The sequence below is a fragment of the Pristiophorus japonicus genome, chromosome 9 (genome assembly GCF_044704955.1).
Source record: "Pristiophorus japonicus isolate sPriJap1 chromosome 9, sPriJap1.hap1, whole genome shotgun sequence".
NCBI lineage: Eukaryota > Metazoa > Chordata > Chondrichthyes > Pristiophoridae > Pristiophorus > Pristiophorus japonicus.
In genome coordinates this window covers 55573714-55596857 of record NC_091985.1, presented here as the reverse complement: position 1 = coordinate 55596857, position 23144 = coordinate 55573714, and the positions used below count along the sequence as shown (strand labels likewise).

Here is a 23144-nt window from a genome sequence, read left to right as displayed (position 1 = left end):
AGGGCAGATTACAGCAGGACCTACATAACAACCAGGCTTCAGCTGACAAGTGGTGGGTAATATGTGTCATGTAAGTGCTAGATAATGACCATCTTGAACAAGAGAAACCTTAGCCAAACAAAAGCAAAATACTGTGGATGCTGAAATCTGGAATAAAATGTTGGAAATCTCAGCAGGTCAGGCAGCATCTGTGGAGAAACAGAGTTAATGTTTCGGGTCAATGCCGAAAGGTCTCATCGACCCGAAACGTGAACTCTGCTTCCTGACCACAGATGCTGCCTGACCTGCTGAGAAACCTCAGCCATCTCTGCAAGAGCAGCATTGGAAACATCATCACCTCCAAGCTGCACATCATCCTTTATTGTCACTGGGTCAAGATGCTGGAATTTTCTGCTCAATACTACTGTGGTCACGCCCTTACCACACTGACCGCAGTGACTCAAGGAGAAGGCCCATCATCACGTTTTTGGGCAACTAGCGTGGGACAATAAATATGCCCTTGTCACTTGCCCACGTCCCAAGAACAAATTCAAAAACTTTCCATTAGCTACATTAACATTTTGGTGAAATATGTGGCTGGTCAATATTAAAAAAAATAAAAACAAATAATTAAAATTGAACAAGTGTTTGTCGGAAGTGTAAACCTTCCACTTTATTTTTTTTGGTGGGGAGGCGGGGTAAAGAGAGCTACTTAATTGAAGTTTAAGATTGGATGGGAATTGATTAAATGGAACCAAATCGTTCAAATACCTGGGAGGTCACAAGTTTTAAAAATAAGGAAGTTGGGAGTAAGGACCATTTAATTCAAAGAAAAACAGTTGTGGAATAAGTCAACAACCATTAAAGTAGACACCCAGTGGATTCTGGAGAAAGGATTGAGAGCCAGCGAAGTTGGTTGTGGCATTGATCTGTGTTAAAGGACAGCTTGTTTAGTCCTAATGGCCTTTTCATTAACATGCAAATTATGGGCCCAAATTTGCCCAGGAGTTGCTCTAGTTTTTTTTTGAGCCACTTGATTTTTCTGGGGCATCTTAAAAATCCCCATTCTGCACATTTAATTTGCACCAGTGTAAGTGAGTTAGTTAGGATTTTTTTTTAGTTTAGTTTTTTTTTCAAAAGGAGGCGTTACCAGCCGTTTTGGCCATTTAAGCCAGTTTGGACAACTTAATAGTTGCTACAAACTAACTTAGGCCAGCGTATGTGGCCGCACAGAAAACCCTTGCGGAGAGTTAAGAAATCAGCGCAGGTAGCCAGAGATGGGGGGGTGGGGACCTTGCAAAGCACTAAACACCTTCACAACAACATTCAAGAAGCATAAAAACCATCAATAATAAAAAATAAAACTTAAGTCCTACCGTCCTACCTTCCTAACTCGGCCCCCCGAGGGACTGGACTTCTCTCCAGGGAAGGCAGCGGCCGGCCTGTGCAGCAGGCCACTCGACCAGGGGTAGAGGCAGCGAACATCAGGTCGTCCCTTTGGCCAGGGATGGGGATGGCGAGCATCAGGTCCCGCTCACAGCCTGCAGGGCGCGCTGGGAGGGCCAGGAGCTACTGCGCATGCGTGCAGACTCCATCATGCATGCGGACAGCTGCCAGCAGTGTTTTTGGCGCAGGGCTGTAGCTCCGCCCCCCACTGCACTATATGCACCATGCCAGGATCCAGTTCACGCAGCAGAGCGGCCAGAATCGTGAGTAAATCTTTTGGCGCCGTATTGAGCGCACAAAGTTGGTGCATCTCTGGTTAATGCACTGGAAAAAGGGGTTGGGGAAATTTGGGCCCTATATTCCGAGTTGCAGCTTTTTTGCACATGCTCCCATGAATGTTCTTTGGAATTCTTTTGTCCATGAATTTCAGTTAGAATCTTCTAAACTGCAGTCTGATTCCTCATCTCCCCTTTTCTAATTTAACAGATCATTGCAACACATAATAAGCCATACCTTTGTTTCAAACTGTTAATACACCAAATTTTTTTAAAGTATTTATTTGTACATTTTTGACTTTTGCTCATGCAGTTGGATAGGGATGTGCAACAGTCTTATTCCCTGTGCTGGTCACTTATAGATGAACATTGCATACAGTATTACTGAAACATTTAAATCCCTTTTTCTTAACTGCAGTAAAAAAATGCTAAGGTCAGAACTTCCATAATAAATATAAAGTTGGAGCAGGAATCTCGTATCATTAGGGTAACTACTGAAACACTGAGCCGAAACAGATTTCAGCAACTGGAACTAAAAATCAGTCTTGCAAAATAAGCACTTGCATCATCCCTAAATGCATAGCCCTGAAACCAAACATTATCTTGTTCGGTGATTTAATTTTTTTAATTATGCTCAAGATCAAGAACAATCAGTTGGAACAGTAGGCAAACTTTAGCTTGTTTTTACGTAGGCTTGCTAATGTTTATGACACCTGTTTTTACTCCCATTTGCTACTGTTATCCAATTCTGCAACTTTTCTTCCTAAAACATCAGCAAAATACCATGAGCATTCTATCATTGGCATGAACAAGTTGTCTGGCTGCAACATCAATGACTTTACACCACTATACACTGAGATAATAAAATTTATTTTGGTATCAAACAACATTACAAAGTTGAATCCTCAGCATCCAGCTTATGGACACTCAAATGAGAGGGGTGGGGGAGGGAGTTGAACTTTATTTTCGATGTAGCTTGCAACTCTTAAAAGTTTAGCTGTGTTTCACATTTCTATACAAGAGGATGTTTCCTATATATTCATTTTAAATTCAAGAAAAACCTTGATTAATACAGGTATGGTATATAAGTTAGTGTTTAACATTCTTTAAATAACACTTGCCAAAGTAGGTGAAACCTACAGAAAATTTGCCATGATCTTTAAGAAACGTTCTGTGCGTGTATAAATGGCTGCAATGGTGAAAATTAAACTACAAAAATTTGTTTAACTCTTCCTTATCTGCACAAAAGTACAATAATATGGAACAAATCTGGTACTATGCTGTACAGATTTAAAGTTTTTAATTAGAGCCAGTTTAGGCAAAAAAAAACATACTCATTTTGGTTGCTTTAAAATCTGTGCTTAAATTCTCTTTGTGTCCAACCCAACATTATGTATTTGTTATTTTTCACAGGTGTGGCCAATTTCCTGTACACTTGGAGCAACACTCGGATTCACGATCAGTCTTGTCATCGCACCATTATGGATATACTGGCACAAGAAACACCTCACATACAAATGCAGATGATTTCAGCAGTTGCTGAGAATGCTGTAATATATTTGGTTAAACCAACTCCATTCTGAACTCTGCAGAATCGCATGTGGGCATTTGGCATCTCTCCAAGGCTATGTTTTGTAGAATAAAAATGTTTGCTTTTCTTGAACACTTGTGTTCCAGAACAGAATAGTTTTTTTTTGTGGCATGCCTTGGATGACTTGCTTCCTAATTTAAAAAAAAAAGAGGGAAAAAATTGTAGCTTTTGCAAGTGAAACGACCCCTGAGAATCTTAACATTGTACCTTCCAGGGAAATAAATTCCTCCATATGACATCAATTTGCTGTGTTTTTTCCAGACAGTACAAAACTTGTGCGGTTGATGATGAATCTAGATTACTTTCATCTTTAGCTGCAATGCACACTCATTATATGTAATACAAGCACTATTTTATAGTTGCTGGAGGGTTCTTCAGTGGGCTGGATCAGCCTTTTCTGTATCCTCACTCTCATGTGATCATACAGCAGTTTATGCATCTTGATCCAAGTCTTTTTTTCAAAACATTTTTCTTTGGAGTTAAAATAGCTATTATGGCTTCATCAAAGACAGTCTTCAGTCCTTTTTGTGTCAAAGCTGAACACTCCACATAGCAATACGCTCCAATCTGTCAGATGGATAAAGGAATTGAGTTACATTTTGCAAAATCTGTTACATTTGAAAAAGTAAAACTTGTGCACAAATATATAAAGTCTTAGTTATTTCATTTGTTTCTGGTCTTTGTAAAAAAAGACAAACTTAAGAATGTTTTAATGGTACAGACGTTCTCCAGTAGCTTTTCCAAGTGGCTATTCGTTGTGAACTTGAGAGCAGTAGTTCTCAAACTGTGGGTTATAAGGTTTGGCCAAATGGGGTACAGCGAGCAGCCAATCAAAATCTACTGTCCTTAAACCAGTAGTAAATGTGCAAGCCAGATCCAGGGCTATGCTTTTACAGCAAATGTCCCACAGGCTGTACAACTAATCCTGGTTATCACCCCATGCCTCTTGTTGCTTGGGGTGAATTGTACCAGCCAATAAGACATCAGTAAAAGGCTAACTCAGCCAGGTATGATGTCCATCTTCAGCTGAGCCAGAGCCTATGCTGGTAACAAAGGCCAAGGAGAGCAAGCTGAACGTAGGGAAATGGGAGGAGGTGAGAAAAAGCAAGTGTCAGGAATTCCACAATCATTCAAGATCATTGGCCCTGAATTTGCAGGCAAGGCGTACCTCAGGAGTGAGTACGCCTCCGACCCGCGTAAGATCTACGAACGTACCTCCTTACTACGGAGAGTTTGGGTCTCGGGCCTCCAGGCCTACCGACACCTGCGTAAAGTCCCACGGATCCCAGGGACGCAGGCAGTTCGGAAGCGTTCCTGGGATCACGTTGACCAGGGTGGCCAATGAGAAAGGAGAATTCCATTTATAAACAGGAACCCAATAAACCCTACTGGAATCCCCAAATAATTAAACAATTTAGACAACTGTAATAAATAAATGTTCTGATTTTTAAATTTAATTAAGTCCCTTCATTGCAGCAAATACAGTAAAAAAAAAATGTAATTTTTTGAAAAATGATTTTAAACATTTTAATCCAGGCCAATATTTGTATAAACTAATTTGAAGTGTTTGTGCATCATTTTTTTAGTTAAATTTTTAATTTAGGATTTATAATAACCCTTACGCTGGTGAAAACAGGACCTTTCTGAAGGCTTACGACAGCGTCCGCTGTGCATACGCTGTCACTGGGAGCATTCTGGGCCAATGTTTACAGCTATCGAGTCAAACAAGTACAAAATGATTAAAAATACAAATGACTCTCTCATCCAAGGACAAGGACAAACTTTGAATATCCCTAGGAACTCAGTACATTTGGCTCTGCTGCAATTGTACTTCCTCCTTCAATTACACATGCACCGACCACCAAGTGATCTGCACTCTGACTGCTGATTTCATTGAGTTAAATAACCTGTTTACATTAATAAGTACCAGTTTTAGATTTATTGTGCAGACGTGGTAGTGTATAAAGGCACTGTACTGACCAACTGAGTAATGAGGAGAGCTCTTTTCTCTACCCCTCCCCCTCCCCCCATTGCTAAGCAATTAGCCAGGCTTTTGAACCTTAGTGTGGTTTTGATGAGAGGTTTTGTTTAAATCCTATTATTTTCTGACATTCCTTGCAAAGAACTCATGATGTAATTATGGTAAAGAATCATCTAACATGAGAAATAAAACTGCTCTGCATGGAGGGAAAAGCCAGGGCTCTAGATCATGTAAAGTTTTGATCTTTTAAAACCTGAGGAAGTTTAGATATACTCCAATGGTAAGTTTTTCCAGTCCAGAAAGTAACAAGCAGTTTAATACCAGATAAGAATCTTAAGTGAGACACTGTACCCCCTTTGCCAACTTCTCCCCTTGCTCTGTTGTCACAGGCTTTTCCTTCAAGGTATTTAGTCTTGTTAAAGTTCTTGGGTCATCACGAAGGTCAATCTGAAAAACAATCCAGACAGAATGTGAGTTTCAGACAAATTTAAAAGATGGTTATTTTTTTGCAGATATCCTCCCGATATGTCAAACTGAAGAAAAATATTCTGAACCTCCCTTTGAAATGGGTTGGTGCAATGGGTTCTAATGCAGTCCTCCATTTGTGGTACCTGGATGTGAATCTAGCACTGACTGAATTCAAATCAAGTCGTCGGAGCCCACATCTTAACAAGTTTTGCACTGATTCTCATTTTGCACTGATTCTCATTGGTACTAACCCAATTAGAAGGGGCAAGCTGTTGGCTTATCAAGATGTGAATTACTGGAGCTCAGAGTGCCTACCTTTCATAGAAACATAGAAATTAGGTGCAGGAGTAGGCCATTCGGCCCTTTGAGCCTGCACCACCATTCAATAGATCATGGCTGATCATTCACCTCAGTACCCCTTTCCTGCTTTCTCTCCATACCACTTGATCCCTTTAGCCGTAAGGACCATATCCTAACTCCCTCTTGAATATATCCAATGAACTGGCATCAACAACTTTCTGCGGTAGGGAATTCCACAGGTTAACAACTCTCTGAGTGAAGAAGTTTCTTCTCATCTCAGTCCTAAATGGCCTCCCCCTTATCCTTAGACTGTGTCCCCTGGTTCTGGACTTCCCCAGCATCGGGAACATACTTCCTGCATCTAACCTGTCCAGTCCCGTCAAAATTTTATATGTTTCTATGAGCTCCCCGCTTATCCTTCTAAATTCCAGTGTATAAAGGCCCAGTTGATCCAGTCTCTCCTCATATGTCAGTCCTGCCATCCTGGGAATCAGTCTGGTGAACCTTCGCTGCACTCCCTCAATAGCAAGAACGTCCTTCCTCAGATTAGGAGACCAAAACTGAACACAATATTCTAGGTGAGGCTTCACTAAGGCCCTGTACAACTGCAGTAATATACCTCCCTGCTCCTATACTCAAATCCCCTAGCTATGAAGGCCAACATACCATTTGCCTGCTTCACCGCCTGCTGTACCTACATGCCAACTTTCAATGACTGATGTACCATGACACCCAGGTCCTGTTGCACCTCCCCTTTTCCTAATCTGCCACCATTCAGATAATATTCTGTCTTCGTGTTTTTGCTACCAAAGTGGATAACCTCACATTTATCCACATTATACTGCATCTGCCACTCGTTTGCCCACTCACCTAAGTCACCCTGCAGCCTCTGAGCGTCCTCACAGCTCACACCGCCACCCAGCTTAGTGTCATCTGCAAACTTGGAGATATTACACTCAATTCCCTCATCCAAATCATTAATGTATATTGTAAATAGTTGGGGTCCCAGCACTGAGCCCTGCGGCACCACACTAGTCACTGCCTGCCATTCTGAAAAGGACCAGTTTATCCCAACTCTCTGCTTCCTGTCTGCCAACCAGTTCTCTATCCACGTCAGTACATTACCCCCAATACCATGTGCTTTAATTTTGCACACCGATCTCTTGTGTGGGACCTTGTCAAAAGCCTTTTGACAGTCCAAATACACCACATCCACTTGTTCTCCCTTGTCCACGCTACCAGTTACATCCTCAAAAAATTCTAGAAAATTTGTCAAGCAGGATTTCCCTTTCATAAATCCATGCTGACTTGGACCTATCCCATCACTGCTTTCCAAATGTGCTGCTATTTCATCTTTAATAACTGATTCCAACATTTTCCCCACTACTGATGTCAGGCCAACCGGTCTATAACTACCCATTTTCTCTCTCCTTCCCTTCTTTAAAAAGTGGTGTTACGTTAGCTACCCTCCAGTCCATAGGAACCGATTCAGAGCCAATAGACTGTTGGAAAATGATCACCAATGCATTCACTATTTCTCGGGCTACTTCCTTAAGTACTCTGGGATGCAGACCATCAGGCCCCGGGGATTTATCGGCCTTCAATCCCATCAATTTCCCTAACACAATTTCCTGCCTAATAAAGATTTCCTTCAGTTCCTCCTTCTCACTAGACCCTCGGTTCCCTAGTATATCCAGAAGTTATTTGTGTCTTCCTTCGTGAAGACAGAACCAAAGTATTTGTTTAACTGATCCGCCATTTCTTTGTTCCCCATTATAAATTCACCTGAATCTGACTGCAAGGGACCTACGTTTGTCTTCACTAATCTTTTTCTCTTCACATATCTATCTATAGAAGCTGTTGCAGTCAGTTTTTATGTTCCCAGCAAGCTTCCTCGCATATTCTATTGTCTCCCTCTTAATTAAACCCTTTGTCCTCCTCTGCTGTATTATAAAATTCTTCCAGTCCTCAGGTTTGCTGCTTTTTCTGGCCAATGTATATGTATGTCTCTTCCTTGGATTTAACACTATCCTTAATTTCCCTTGTTAGCCACGGTTGAGCCACCTTCCTCATTTTATTTTTATTCCAGACAGGGATGTACAATTGTTGAAGTTCATCCATGTGATCTTTAAATGTTTGCCATTGCCTATCCACTGTCAACCCTTTAAGTATCACTCACTAGTCTATTCTAGCCAATTCACGTCTCATACCATCGAAGTTACCGTTCCTTAAGTTCAGGACCCTAGTTTCTGAATTAACTGTGTCACTCTCAATTTTAATAAAGAATTGTACCATATTATGGTCACTCTTCCTCAAGGGGCCTCGGACAACAAGATTGCTAATTAGTCCTTTCTCATTACACATCACCCAGTCTAGGATGGCCAGTCCTCTAGTTGGTTCCTCAACATATTGGTCTAGAAAACCATCCCTAATACACTCCAGAAAATCCTCCACCGCATTGCTACCAGTTTGGTTAGCTCAATCAATATGTAGATTAAAGTCACCCATGATAACTGCTGTACCTTTATTGCACGCATCCCTAATTTCTTGTTTGATGCTGTCCCCAACCTCACTACTACTGTTTAGTGGTCTGTACACAACTCCCACTGATATTTTCTGCCCTTTGGTATTCCATAGCTCCACCCATACCGATTCCACATCATCCAAGCTAATGGCCTTCCTTACTATTGCATTAATTTCCTCTTGAACCAGCAATGCCACCCCACCTCCTTTTCCTTTCTGTCTATCCTTCCTAAATGTTGAATACCCCTGGATGTTGAGTTCCCAGCCTTCGTCACCCTGGAGCTATGTCTCTGTGATGCCAATAACATAATATCCGTTAACTGCTATCTGCGCAGTTAATTCGTCCACCTTATTCCGAATACTCCTCGCATTGAGGCACAAAGCCTTCAGGCTTGTCTTTTTAACACAGCCCCTTTAGAATTTTGCTGTAATGTGGCCATTTTTGCTTTTTGCCTTGGGTTTCTCTGCCCTCCACTTTTACTTTTCTTCTTTCTATCTTTTGCTTCTGCCCCCATTCTATTTCCCTCTGTCTCCCTGCATAGGTTCCCAACCCCCTGCCATATTAGTTTAACCTCTCCCCAACAACACTAGCAAACACCTCCCCCTAGGACATTGGTTCCGCCTACTCAGGTGCAGACTTGCCCCCATCCCATTATTGTGACCAGAGTTGGAATAAAAGAACATAGAAAAAGGAATTTTTATTTTGCAGTATTGTACTTATTGGTATACAGGGTGGTGAAACATAGAAAATGGGTGCAGGAGTAGGCCATTCGGCCCTTCGAGCCTGCACCGCCATTCAATGAGTTCATGGCTGAACATGCAACCTCAGTACCCCATTCCTGCTTTCTCGCCATACCCCTTGATCCCCCTAGTAGTAAGGACTACATCTAACTCCTTTTTGAATATATTTAGTGAATTGGCCTCAACAACTTTCTGTGGTAGAGAATTCCACAGGTTCACCACTCTCTGGGTGAAGAAGTTTCTCCTCATCTCGGTCCTAAATGGCTTACCCCTTATCCTTAGACTGTGACCCCTGGTTCTGGACTGCCCCAACATTGGGAACATTCTTCCTGCATCTAAACTGTCTTAACCCGTCAGAATTTTAAACATAAGTCATTTTACTTTTTGTCATTTTATTCTCTCAAATCAAAATATTCAGTTCTTAGACACAACTATCACCCTTGATGTTAGAATGCCAAAAAACTAATGAAACTGGGCAGTGCATTTGTTGAAATATGCTGTAATCCCATATATTGCAATACAGTTGCACAGTACATAAATGTAGCAAAATGCATTTCTCTACAGCATGTTCAAACATGTTTCTTGATCAGATGGGCAAACTGGCATAAAATATTCATTTCCAAAGGGCAATATTCTGTTGGATAGTGATGAAAACAAGCATTATAAAAAATTGTACTATCATCATTTTGTGCTTGGGAGCACAGTACGGTTGAATGTGCACAAACTAACAGTAGATAGTTAATTTAAATGCAGAGATCCAATTGGCTAAGCACAGCTCCCAGAGGTATTATACTCTTATTATTTTCTTGGACCTCATTCCCAAAGCAAAGGGGGAAAATCTCAAAAGTAAATGAGTCAGATGATGAAGAAGCGGAGATAAGAGAGTTGGAATGATAAAACTTACAACAACAAATGAGGCAGGTATGCCTTCCCACCAAAAAAAAATAATATCCTCGGCCCTTCTATATGTGGTAGATTCATTTTTATTCGTCATTAGTAATTTATCACAGAAATTACCCAAACACAACAATTGTGTTGATGATACTCTCACAGGCCTTGATTACTAAAATGTGTTAATGTTTATATTTTGGATTTGTGCAAATTAGAGACAATATTTTGATATGAATATACTCACTAGCACCATTTATAACAGAAAAAGATTCCCGTCGTCGTGATAAATAGGCATGTGTTTCTAAACTTGTGATTGAATCTGGTATTCTGTGAAACTGATGCAACACATAGCTCTTCACATTCCTGCAAATACTTGTCAATATTCCTTAAGTACTGCCAGTAGAAATATAGGCCCCAAGTTTCCACACGCGGCAAAACAGGTGCCCCTCCGAGCTGGGCGCCCGTTTTTCGCGCCGAAAACGGCGCCTGAAAAAAAACGTGCTATTCTCGAGCGCTTTGCAGCTCGATGTCTGCTTGGCGTGGCGCACGGGGGGCGGAGCCTACCACTCGCACCGATTTTGTAAGGAGTGGGCGGGTACAATTTAAATGAGTTTTTTTCGTGCCGGCAACCCTGCGCGTTGGAGCGTTCGCGCACGCGCAGTCTGAAGTAAACATTGGCACTCGGCCATTTTAAAAAGTGCTGCAGAAAAAGTGAAAATTTGTTTATTGAACCTTTGCAAAAGCTTGCATTTTAATTTTCTTGATATTTCTGTGTGTGAGGGTGAGGGAGTGCATTCTGTAATTAAAGATAGACTGTGATAAACGGGACACATGCACTTGTTTGAGACTATTCAAATTCTTTGTAGCTGTTCAATTTTTAACATTTTTTTAATAAAACCACATTGCCCTTCCATGATCAGCACTGAGGCTTGTTGCAGCTTTCTCCCTCCCTCCCCCCCCCTGCCGTCGGTCGGGCCCAATGGCAAATGGCTGCCTCAAGCACTGAGACTTCTTGCAGCTTGCTCCCTCCCTCCCCCTGCCGTCAGTCGGTCCCGACGGCAAACCGCTGCCTGAAAGGCCTGCCTGAAGCACTTTCACACAGGTAGGAACATGGTTTATTTAATCTTTTCTTTGCTTATAAATTTTTATTCAGGTTGGATTTATTTGTATAATATTTGTATAAGTATAACTAAGGATTTATTGTAGAATGTAATGACTTCCCTCCCTCCCCCACCTCGTTCCCGACACCTAATTTATAACCTGCGCCTGATTTTTTAATGTGTAGACAAGGTTTTTTCAAGCCTACAAAAATCTTCACTTGCTCCATTCTAAGTTAGTTTGGAGTACGTTTTCACTGTGGAAACTTTCAAATCAGGCGTCAGTGGCCGGACACGCCCCCTTTTGAAAAAAAATTCTGTTCAAAAGTGAAACTGTTCTACCTGACTGGAACTGCAGAAAACTTAAATGTGGAGAATTCCGATTTCTAAGATACTCCGTTCTCCACCAGTTGCTCCTAAAAAATCAGGAGCAAATCATGTGGAAACTTGGGGCCATAACTTCCAAATAAAAAATATTCTCCATCTTTGCCATCCAGCAAAGATTGTTTATTTTAGCAGATCTCAAATTAGAGAAATGGTGATTGTAAAGATAGAAATTGAAATACAATCAAAGCTCGCATTCCAAGTATTTACAGCACAGAAACAGGCCATTCAGCCCTATAGGTCCATGCCTTGTGGTAAACCTTGTGGCAAAGCATTTTTTACTGACCCTGAATGATCCATTATTACAGTAGCCCAACTCACAAGCTAAATATATTCTCTTCCCATCCCAATCCAAAAGCAACTGCTTTTGCTGCCACAAGAATTTGAATGAACAATGTCTGCCTATATCTAACACAGGAACAAGTGTTTACAAATAGTTTCAATTTACTCCTTTTGAATACAAACATTATGGAAAAATAGTTTTTAAGTAGAAGTCAAAAACTTGATACATAGCAGGGTGGAAATTCCTTTAGGACTGTTTTCGGGTCTGAAACAGACGCTTTGCACATACCGCGTGCCCCAACTAGCAGGTCCGGGACCAGCCCAAAATTGGGCCTTGGCTTCACCAAAATTATTTGGGCGAGCTGCTGGTGTCTGTCGCAGCTCCACAGGTAGCTCACCCATTTTATGAAGGTGAATGTTGGGCTGATTGCCTCACCAGCAGCGGTCTGAAGTTAAGTCCCGGAGCTTGTGCAGAAGACGGGAAGGTGGGATTTTCCCCCCCGAGAGTGACGTGGAGCACTCCGGCTCCGCCTGGATCCACATCAAATGGTTTTAAAAAAACATAGCTTTTTGGTGGTGGTTGCTTGCACGCCCATTGCCTATTCCGCTCAAGGCAGCCCAATTTTTATGAGGGTCCTAAAGCAGATGTTCAGCGTCTTGCATATACTAATGAGAGTCCTAACAGTTGTTTTAGGTGGAACCCTCAGATTTCTGAAAAATGGCTCAACCCAATATCGGGTTGGACAAATTACAGGCCTTCTTGGGACATACGACATCACTGCCTGAAATTGGCCCTCGGTATACCTGTTTTATGCCTGTAAAATGGGTGAATTGAAATCCATTCACTCCCTCCACCACTAGCGCAACGTGGCAGCAGTATGTACCATCTATCTACAAGATGCACTGCAGCAACTAGCCAAGGCTTCTTCGACAGCATCTCCCAAACCCGCGACCTCCATCACCTAGAAGGTCAAGGGCAGCAGGTGCATGGGAACACCTCCTCCAAGTTCCCCTCCAAGTCACTGATCGTCCTAACCTGCAAATATATTACTGTTCCTTCATTGTCACTGGATCAAAATCCTGGAACTCTCTACCTAACAGCACTGTTGGGAGTACCTTCACCATACGGACTGTAGAGGTTCAAGAAGGTGGATCACCACCACCTTCTCAAGGACAATTAGGAATGGGTAATAACTGTTGGCCTTGCCATTAATGCCCATATTCCATGACTGACTGAATTTTTTAAAAACACAGAAATGCAGTTTACAGACTTCAGAAGAGGTTTCTTTTATGGAATCTTTTGCACAAAATTCATAGTTTTAAAAACAGTTTTCAGCTTCCACTGAGTGATGCACTAATGTTGCATTTTTTTGGATATGGGAGTTATTTTACTCAATTTGTTTTATGTCATGTTCCCAATGGAGCAGACCCTTGAACAAAGCAAATGTAGTGTGACAGTAAATAAAACTGGAATTGATGCACGCTTCATTCTTCCAAATGTTGCATAGAACAAAGTAGAAAATGAAATCTCACTGAAGGTTAGATTAAACACAGGCTTCACCATTAAATGAGTTAAAATGTCAAGTAATTGTAATCTTGTTCCGTAGATCCTTTCAGTTAAAGTTATGGTCCATTCCATTTCGAGAGGGAAATATGTTTCGCAGTTTAAAGATTTATATCAAAGTGCCCAGTAGCTTTAAAGCTTGAATATTTAACCTTCACAATCACCCACCCTCCCCCGCCCCCGCAGACACTAAGGGAACATGTAGGTAACCTCTTCCCAGCCCTCTGCTATTACTACTCTAGATAGCCAATAGGAGATGTGCATTAGTCGCTTAGGGCCATTTGTACTACAATTTCCCCTCACTGTGGACAGACATGTAGCTAATACTGTACAAACTCAACATACTGCAAGTGTATCCTTCCACTCCATCAAGGCACAACTTGTTAAAGCACCAACACACCTCTTGATAGGTGACTACTGACTACATTCTAAGCAGTCCATAGATCATTTGTGCACAAATAATGGATAGGTTCAATCATATGGTCTCTAAATACTGGGGTGACATCCAGCAGGGTACCCGCATCCGAACGGAGTGACCACAGGCTCAGTGGTAGTATTCGCACCTTTTGAGTCAGAAAACTTGGACAATATTGGACAATTTAATGGTTCTTAAAAAAATATATACTAAGCCAATTTCACACCATATAGGCTATTTTCTATCTGTTCGTTGTGTTCTTCCCTAGGGCAGGTCCTAACTCATGTGTCACATGATTCACACCCAATATTCAGAGCTATCTCTGCTTACCGGGACTGTCTGGAGTGGGGCCCGAACCCAAGCTTTCTGACTCAAAAAGAGCCTGTGGTCACTCCGTTCGGATGCGGGTACCCTGCTGGATGTCACCCTTGTATTTAGAGATCATATTCTAGTCTCCATTCGCCAGTGCTGTCTGGAGGAAGGCTCAATCAAACCCTCCAGCTTCTGACTCAGGGCAGGGATGCTATCACTAATTAAAAGGCTTCTTCCGTAGGCTGTGTTAGCAATCTTTAAATTGTGCTTGGTTTCCTGAACAATCAAATTGCTGTCTAATATCCTGATGTCTAATGAAATATTAAAATATAGATCACCATTGATATACAGTAACCCAAATATAAAATAAAAAAACAGTAAATTGATTACCAATGTATACAATATACATCTTGCCACATGTGTTTGTTCAACTAGGCTTAGAACATTTCCAAAATAAACTTTTTTTTTGTCAATTGACCAGTTCAATATATCCTATAATTTTAAACCTTTTTTTCTGTCACCAGCATACCATTAGCTGATGCTAAAGATTGAAATACTTTAACCAAAAATTTGCCTTATTGTAATTTAGCATTTTGTTCCCTTTTGCCCATATAATAGACATGCTAAAGTCACCCAAGAATAAAACCAAATAAGTTAAATTCAGCAAAAAAAACATTTCTACTGCTAAGGTTGTGTCACTGTTGAAGATTTATTGTTCACCCATTAATTTTCAGATTTGCTGCATTAATCAGCACTAAGTGTCTGATTCACAAGATTTAATGATACACTGGAGCATTTATTAAGTGAACTAACAGTATTTTGCGGCACTCAATTCTGCACCAAATTCTCATTATCTGAAAAATTAAGATGCTATGAAGACCGTCAAATTTAGGCTTTTTTTATTTTACATTCAGTAATAATGCTCAAGAGTTCCACTGTAAGAATGCAAGCTGAGCTTCACCCGTTTCTAATCGTCCATTCCCTCCCCCAAATCTCTTTGATCTAACAAAGTTGAACAGTCCAGGCTGTAGGCCAACTGTCACAAATGCTGCTTCATGTTTAACTAATACATACTTGTAGCAGGGCAACTCAGCAAGGTAAGTAATGTGGGAAACACAGACTAAAGTAACTGCCCTGCCCACTACATCTAACAAACCTTATCCCCTTTGTGCCAAGTGAATTCAAGGTTACCCCAGTCGGCAAACCAAAAACATCTGGTTGGGAAGTCAAGAGCTGTTAAGAAAAGGCATTACAACATTTAACTAACAAACTGAGAGGAAGGGAACCCAGGGTCTAAGTTGTAAAGACAGGAAATAATCATTAATCTGTGCATAACAAAGCTTGCTATTACTTACTATAGACACACTGGACAAATTTTGGCTGGACAAGTTACTTAAATTGCAAAACTGATGTACCTGTGTTCCAACTAATAGGAATGGAACGTTTGGTGCATATTCTTTAAGTTCAGGCACCCACTCTTCCCTTACGTTCTGAAATGAGGCTGGATTCACGACCGAGAAGCAGATCAGAAAGACATCAGTCATAGGATAAGACAAAGGTCTCAAACGGTCATAATCTTCCTAAGAAAGCAAAGTAATTGTAAATGTTAAGAAAAAACTGCAAATGCTGGAAATCTGAAATAAAAACAGGAAATGCTGGAAATACGGAGTATCTCCATCTATATCTTTAAAAGAAAATATTTCAGGTACTGCTCCTTCCTCAGAAAGGTCAATACTTAATACCCTTTCTTTCTCTTTACGATACTGACTGACCTGCTATGTGCTTCTAACACTTCCTGCTTTCATTAAAGTTAAATATTTTTGCCTCAAAATAAGGGAAGTGGGACATTTTACAGGAAAAATTAAAAAGTTACTAACATATTGCATTCATTCTTCTAATCATATCTTTCAGTCAGATCCATTTTCCACAATGAGAAATGCAGAAACACACAGACATATACCGGTGTGAAACAAGTGAGTAAAGTATAATTAAATAAATGAAATAATGGAAATTACTGTAGTATAGATTTACTTCTGATCTGAAAAGCTAACCTTTTGGCCTTATGGTATGTTAGCTGTTTCTCAGACAAGTGAGCAGGTAACGACGACTACATATATTGACTAAACAAAGTTTTAGTCGTACTGTCCAGTGAGCTATTTCATGCCACTAGGATTGTGACTCAGTGGTTAGACAGAGAGTGGCACAATAACATTCTCTGTATACCAGTTGTTAACTGGGCCTTTATGTTGAGCTTTCCACCACTGGAACAAAAAGCCAAAGGCAAGACTCCTATCAAAATAATTCCATGCAGTGACACTATTAGAATCCAATCTGCTCAGCTGAAATGAGATGCATATCTTCAAGTCGAAAAGAAAAACAAGAACAGAAACAGAAAGACAGTTCAAGAGGCACAACTTATACCATTTGGGGCAGCCAGCACAACCATCTTTTTCTAGTTTAATAGTCCTGGAGCCAAAAATAGAACTATTTGGAGTGTAAAAAAGGTTGGAGACTTGTATGTGATGAGAGCAAAACCTAAAAAGGAACATTTTTAGCATTATTTTACCTATGAAAACAGACCCTTTTTAAAGGTATTGAGACTGCTACAATTTAAAGTCACAACCACTTTTCACAAATTGGTTACTGGATTATAACAAGAAACAACAAACTGATGTTGTGCTGCACAACATAAATCACTGATGATAATGAAAATATTATGCAATTAGTTTTTGAATGGATTTAGCTAGACAAAACCAAAGGCCATAGAAATGCTATTCTCCAGCCCTAAAGTATATCCTTAAAGGTTTATTCTTACCCTGCCCAAACAAAACATTTTGGATATAAAATTAAGTGATATTACAAATATAATAAATACCTTAAAATACTTTCAATTTTGTTTAACTGTAAATATAATTCATTATGTTCTTTTTTTAAAACTTTGTACACAGTCCATTTATTTTTATCAGACTTCAGATATAAAACTGCAGTAATTCAATTGTATATTTTTCTATTTTTATTTTTTGAATATTCAAGTTCTTCCACTGAAAACTAAAACCTGATTTTGTTAAAATTACCAATTAATCAAGCTTGGTCCTAGCCAATAAAGACTTAACATCAATTATTTGGACTGGAGAAATGATTGAGTAGAGGGAAGAGTTTATGTCAAGGAATAACCATGGATGTGATATGACATTTTCTGTTTTTGCATCTGACTAGTGTTGAAGGGGGAAAGGAAAAGGGAGGAGAGGAAGAAGGACACATCAAATATGAATTTTCCTTAAAGGGCATCTGTTCAATTCATTTACACTATACACTATGGTATCCATCAGCAGAAGCTGCTCAGCAAAGTGAATCTCAACTCATAACTTTAACAGTTTTGACAAGCAGTTGAAACCATTGGAATGTACTAAAGCATATTTAAATATGTAATTTAGACATCACATAATTCAAAACATCCAGAACTGCAGCGAGGGTTCTGTATTTGCACGGAATTGCTATTAAAGTTTCATGTGAAAGTAGGAAAAAGATTTTATTTAATTCGTTTGAAGGCTCAGCTCAAGATTAAAAGCTTGCTAAGCACAAGCTGTACAATTCAAAGAAAGACATTTAAAACGTCTCTCAGAGGCTTAACTTGGGAAAGATGTGAAAAATAAAACCTTATATGTATAGGATAAGGCTGCTCTGAAACATAAAGCACAAATGTTAAACATATATAAACATAGTCTAATATAGAAATTACCAGTTTAATAATCTTTTTAGCTTTAGGAAAAAAACTATCAGAAAATATAAATTTTAAATTGTTAGGTTACCAATTGTAAAGTAATTGACCATCTGTTGCTTTCATGCTCGTACTCTTAATCACGGCAGGGTGAGTCAATCAAAACCATCTGCCTGACACAAAAATAGATGGGGAGCATGTGGTTGCATTCCTACAAATATCAAAATATCAATTCATAGATGGCGAGGGAAAGAAAAACTTAAGTGAAGCAGGGTTTAAAAAGTATTTTACAAAAAACGCAAATGTTGAATGGGAAGGGGTTTTTTTTTGTCCTCAAACCCAAGAGAAATAGGATTTTCAAGCTAATTCACTTATCTTATTTTTGAAGTTAGTAGGTATACAAATATTCTACTCTCGATAGTACTTCAAATGTAGCTTCTTTGAGACAAAACACAGCAAAGTTCCCAAGAGTTTCATTTTTTCAGGTAGTAACTCTAAGGTATGGATACTAATATTTAAAAATAAAAAATAAAGCACTATGACTCCTTTCTATAACTTTATTAACCAGACCCATACTAGCTGAGACCATGCTTTCTGCAGATGTTAATGGATCAGAATCCAGTTTCAGCAGGAAATGTTCCCTTGCAATGAATGCTTGCTGCAATACTTCCAATTTTCTCTGCTGCAATTTAAAACAATTTTTAAACATTAGGGGTACAGTTTCCACTTGTTTACACGAGTAATATCAGCGCAATCCGGACAGAATCAGCCAAACCAGCGCAAGAGTTCGGGTAATTTTAAATGTAAGTGAGTTATGCCCAAAGCCACTTGTGTTCATGTTTTCCGCAATCTTTTATGCATATTCAAGATTCAATTCGCCCGGATCAGGCTCCACCCACAAAATCAGCCATACACCCCCAGGTCAAAATCGTGAGATTCTGCCAATTTCGCTGGTTAGGGAAGGCACTTCCAATTGCGCTCAATTTCTTAGGCGTACAGGCGCGTTTTAAAAGTTTTTTCAAAACAAAAATATTTAATTTACTAAGAAACTGACTAAGTGTACACTAATGAAACTATTAAATGGTTCAGGATAGTTTTTTTTTTAAGTAATTTTCAGTGATTTTAAAATCAGGTGACTCACAGGTGAAGGACTGGATACCCTTATTAAAGATGCTTATTTTTAGTTATAAACTCATTTTCAGCTGTCATCTTGGTTATCACGATCATAATTTGAGTTGGCTGATCAGACTCCAATTTTATTAGATTGCTCTGGTTTTCCTTTTACTGCCTCTTTAAATATATTACTTTTTAAAAGCAGATCGTTCCCAAACAATTTAAATTTCAGCATGCAAGCAAAGCAATTACATTATCAGTGGACCCAGTCTTGCTCCAGTACCGATGGCGAGAGATAAGAAAGTAACAAACGGGACTCTCATACACAGCCTTTAGTTTCTGAGTATGTACACAGACCATAGTTACCATTACAACCAACATAAATCCATACGTCACAAATGAAGACCAAAACATGATGAGTCTAGTGTAGCATAACCAAGATCTCAAGCTCGCAAATTTAAGTATTCTACCCTCAAATTTCATTTGTAACATTTTTAAAAAATGTTTCTTTATAACATTAATCAGGTACTTCTGGTCACTCAAGGACGTACTTAACTAAGCATAATAGAAAGTGCCTACAATGATGCAAAATAGACAGTTAGCCTTTTCAGCTAAGTAAAATGCTGTGTTTTAATTTGAAAAAGCCTTGTGTTTGTCAGAATTATCGAGAGTTGTGCCCATTGAAATTGACTGTAATCAAAAGTTTAACTACAATAATAAAGATAACGAGTTTCTTGAACAGTTTAACAACCTAACTTAGCATCTCCCTCTTTGAGACATTTGATTCCATGTCTATTTGTTTGGAATGTTACAATGGTCGATGACCAGATATTTGCGATTTTGCAAGCCTCCTACAAGGTTAAGTCGTTGCAGAGTGTAGCACTACAGTCTACTCTTTTCAATTCAAAGTGGCTTAATTTGAATTATTTGAATACATTTTTAAAGTACAAAATTCCCATTTTATGTTATTTAGATTAGTTATTAGTTATTTAAACATTTAATGCAAAAAAATGACTGAATGATCTGTAGACACAAAACTTAGGATTGGGAAAAAATATCCAGCGAACACTAAATGAAAAGTACAGCCAAAATGTACATGTCATTCAGCCCAAAGTTAACACAATATCAAGGAAAATATTACACTTGATAAAAAAATGTTGTTTGTAAAAGTGTCCACATATTCAAATGATTTGATTGCATTTTTACATCACCAGCAATCTGTCAGCACAGCTCTACTCATTTTTAATTTTGCAGCTTTCAAAGTTAACAGTTTAAATTTTCCCACATAAACTATACTTTTCTACCCAAAACATTAATTAATATAACTTCAATAGAGGGAAAATGTTAACAATGCATATTCATAACACAGTATGGCTCACAAAAAGTAAAATAAATCGAAGTTTGTTTGTTAGTTTGTTTGTTTGTATTAACACGTAAAGACACACACAAACCTACCAAAGTGTATTTATCAAATCCCAATTTCCTTCCAACTTAGGACGTACTGGTATGACCATTATCCACACATATCCAACCTTCTTGGCCCATTTGTGCCAAACCACCACATAATAAACCATTTGAAAAAATAGCTACCCTGATTGTCAAAAGTTGAACTGCATAAAATATCTTAAATATAATGGGTCAGAATTTTCTGGAGCAGGGCGTGCCAATTTATTTGGTGTTTTTCCCTCACCCTTCAGCTCAAATAAATTTGCTGCAAATTACTGGAAATGCAAGCTAATAACTAGATACCCGGTGCCTCAGTGAACGATGTGACCAATAGTTTATCTCCTTAACCAATAACATTTAAGGATAGAGAAAGGAACAGAGTGAAGCACAAAGAAGGAAATAGGGGGAATTAAAGTCAAATTAGATACAGAAAGAGAAATAATGAAAAAGATTGGATTAGGAGTGAGAAAAAGAGGCAAAGGAAAATAAAAAAAATGTAAAACCCCAGGGACAATTTACAACCTGCAGGAGTGAGACTCCAGTTTCAATTGTTCCCTTTCTGGGCCTCAGCGATGGAGTGGCATTGTAGGAACAGAAATCTCGTCATTAAAGTGTCCTTATGTCGTGAAATACCAGCCATAACTTTCTGCGGTGAATTTAATTCGTATTTATGACACAAATCCATCAATTTCTTGAAATTCATGGGAAGGTTAACGGCAAGCTCTGGTTTTTGCATGGCTAACGGTGATTTGCAACACACTTCTTTTGCTCACCACAAATTGCTGGGGGGGGTGGGGGGTTACGCACTAGTAACAGCGAGTGCCATAAACCTGCTGTTATTGTTCCAGCAGTTTTTGGGCCAATGACTGTTTATATCATCGACATGATTACAACTTACATAAACCCCCTCCCCGGGGAATTCATCCAAAGAAAATAAAGAGACATTTTCACTCAGACTAAGGAAACAAATCATGTGTCAAGTTCAATCATGAGACTAAAATACATACACCCCACAGCATGCACATCAAAAATTCAAACAAGTTCCCTTTTCTTGAAAGTTGTAAAAAAAATTAAAACTCAGCTCACCTGTCCTGCAGTATCATAAAGTCCAAGGAGATATTGTTTACCTCCCACTGTGACAGTGACTGTCCAAACAGGAAAAAGAATGTACATTTTATTAGTTACATGGAAATACTACAGTAACTTACAGAATAATGTAGCAAATGTTTTTAATTAATAGCGGATGGAACATGCATCAGAAAGGCAGACGTCTGGTTGAAAAAGACTAGATCCAGACAGTGAAACTTTACTGAAACTTTCCCAAAAGTTCGCGTTCAGCGTTATGAATTTGAAAATTAAATTAAAACTTCTCCAAACAAACAAAAAAAATCAGACAATATACTTATTTCTAATATTAAAAAAATACCCGCATAATGGTCGAACACAGTCGGCACATATTCCTCTGGAAAAGCGTCGTTGGCGTAGCTCATCAGCAAACAAGTTTTGCCCACCGCTCCGTCTCCGATCACCACGCACTTTAACATACTCCTCGCACCCGTTCCATTGGCCATGGTGCGGGCAGCTTCATTGCTTCAGGATCACCTTTCCACCGGGACATGCCAATGGTGCCATTTTCCACATGTTCAACCCCGTCCTGCGGTTCTCAAACAACTGCATTAGCCCAGTAACAAAAGAGATCTTATTTTTTAAAAAAGAGAAAATTGGCATCGACTTTCCCCTTTCCTCTCGCTTTAATCCGACTGTGTCAAGAGGACGAGCAATCTTGACAACATGCACAAATAGGGAGCTTTGCTGCCCGCACTCTAAAGCAGGAGAGTTTGACACATCTGGATTTCCTTCCACCAGCAGCAGCAGTAACAACGATCTGAATGTCAATATTTAAAACTCCATGCTCCAGTACTTTTTATTTATTTGTCCCTCTTTCCTCTCTCTCTCTCTCTCTCCCCCTCTCTGCTTCCCTCTCTCGCCGTCCAATGCCTACACTCGGGCTGCATTGTACAAGCAGCCGAACTTAGCCTGGACAAGGAGGTGGTGTTGGTTGGGGGGGGGGGGGGGGGGGGGACGCCGGTCGATTGACAGTCCGCTCCACCACTCACTGGTGCCGGCCGACCGCCGCTTCGCCAGTGAGGATAGCACCAGGGCGAGTGCTTCCCATAGCACAAATCCAGAGAGTCATTGTACCACCGCCGCAGATATCATGTGACAATAAAGTGACCTCATCTATTCAGAGCAGCGCTGAGATTTAAAACGGAGTCACAGGCACTCTGTGGAAAAAAAGCCAGAATACAATTTTGCAAGATCCCCTGCTAAAACAAAAATACTCGTTGAGAGATAAAATTTATTGTAGCATAATATAATTGCCTATTCTATTGTTGCTCACCGATCATAATACTGTGAACGTAACGTCGCAGCAGTAATAGATTATTTTTCAGTGGGAGATACCACCTTTATTTAAGCTGTTTTCCAGTATCCTTGTTTGTGTAGTACAGTCTTACATTATTCGTCATTCAAATGGGAAACCTCTTTGCCATCCTATGATTCTAATATCACCCCAAAATTGGAAGGCATGAAGGCGTGGGAGCAGTCTGGGGAATGAC

General features: G+C 39.7%; 2 protein-coding genes across 3 annotated transcripts in view; one reads left to right on the top strand and one right to left on the bottom strand.

Moving 5' to 3' along the window:
• Positions 1-3942, top strand: part of pigf (phosphatidylinositol glycan anchor biosynthesis, class F) — a 64831-nt gene extending 60889 nt beyond the window's left edge. Inside the window, exon 5 of the mRNA XM_070889362.1 lies at positions 3114-3942. Within this exon, the coding sequence (XP_070745463.1) occupies positions 3114-3227 (114 nt within the window). The 3' untranslated portion in view covers positions 3228-3942. The remainder of the gene's footprint in view (positions 1-3113) is intronic.
• rhoq (ras homolog family member Q) lies at positions 2550-22579 on the bottom strand. Of its 2 annotated transcripts, none has more exons than XM_070889363.1 (5): positions 21953-22579; positions 21613-21671; positions 15665-15829; positions 5624-5719; positions 2550-3858 (listed from the first exon to the last, which is right to left on the bottom strand). In XM_070889363.1, exons 1-5 carry the CDS (start codon positions 22095-22097, stop codon positions 3703-3705), a joined length of 621 nt encoding a protein of 206 aa, XP_070745464.1. In that variant the 5' UTR covers positions 22098-22579; the 3' UTR covers positions 2550-3702. The 2 variants fall into 2 exon arrangements, with proteins under 2 accessions (XP_070745464.1, XP_070745465.1); XM_070889364.1 differs by having other exon boundaries at positions 3786-3858; positions 5594-5719.
• Positions 22580-23144: the final 565 nt, after the last annotated feature.

Bases quoted from the DNA above. Each gene is read 5' to 3' on its own strand.
- rhoq (XM_070889363.1), bottom strand. From the start codon at position 22,097: ATGGCCAATGGAACGGGTGCGAGGAGTATGTTAAAGTGCGTGGTGATC. The intron at 21,672-21,952 runs GTATTTTTTTAA...CTGTTTGGACAG, and splicing joins TGTGTTCGACCATTATGCGG to TCACTGTCACAGTGGGAGGT. The intron at 5,720-15,664 runs GTACATCAGTTT...ATTGTTTTTCAG, and splicing joins TCCTATTAGTTGGAACACAG to ATTGACCTTCGTGATGACCC.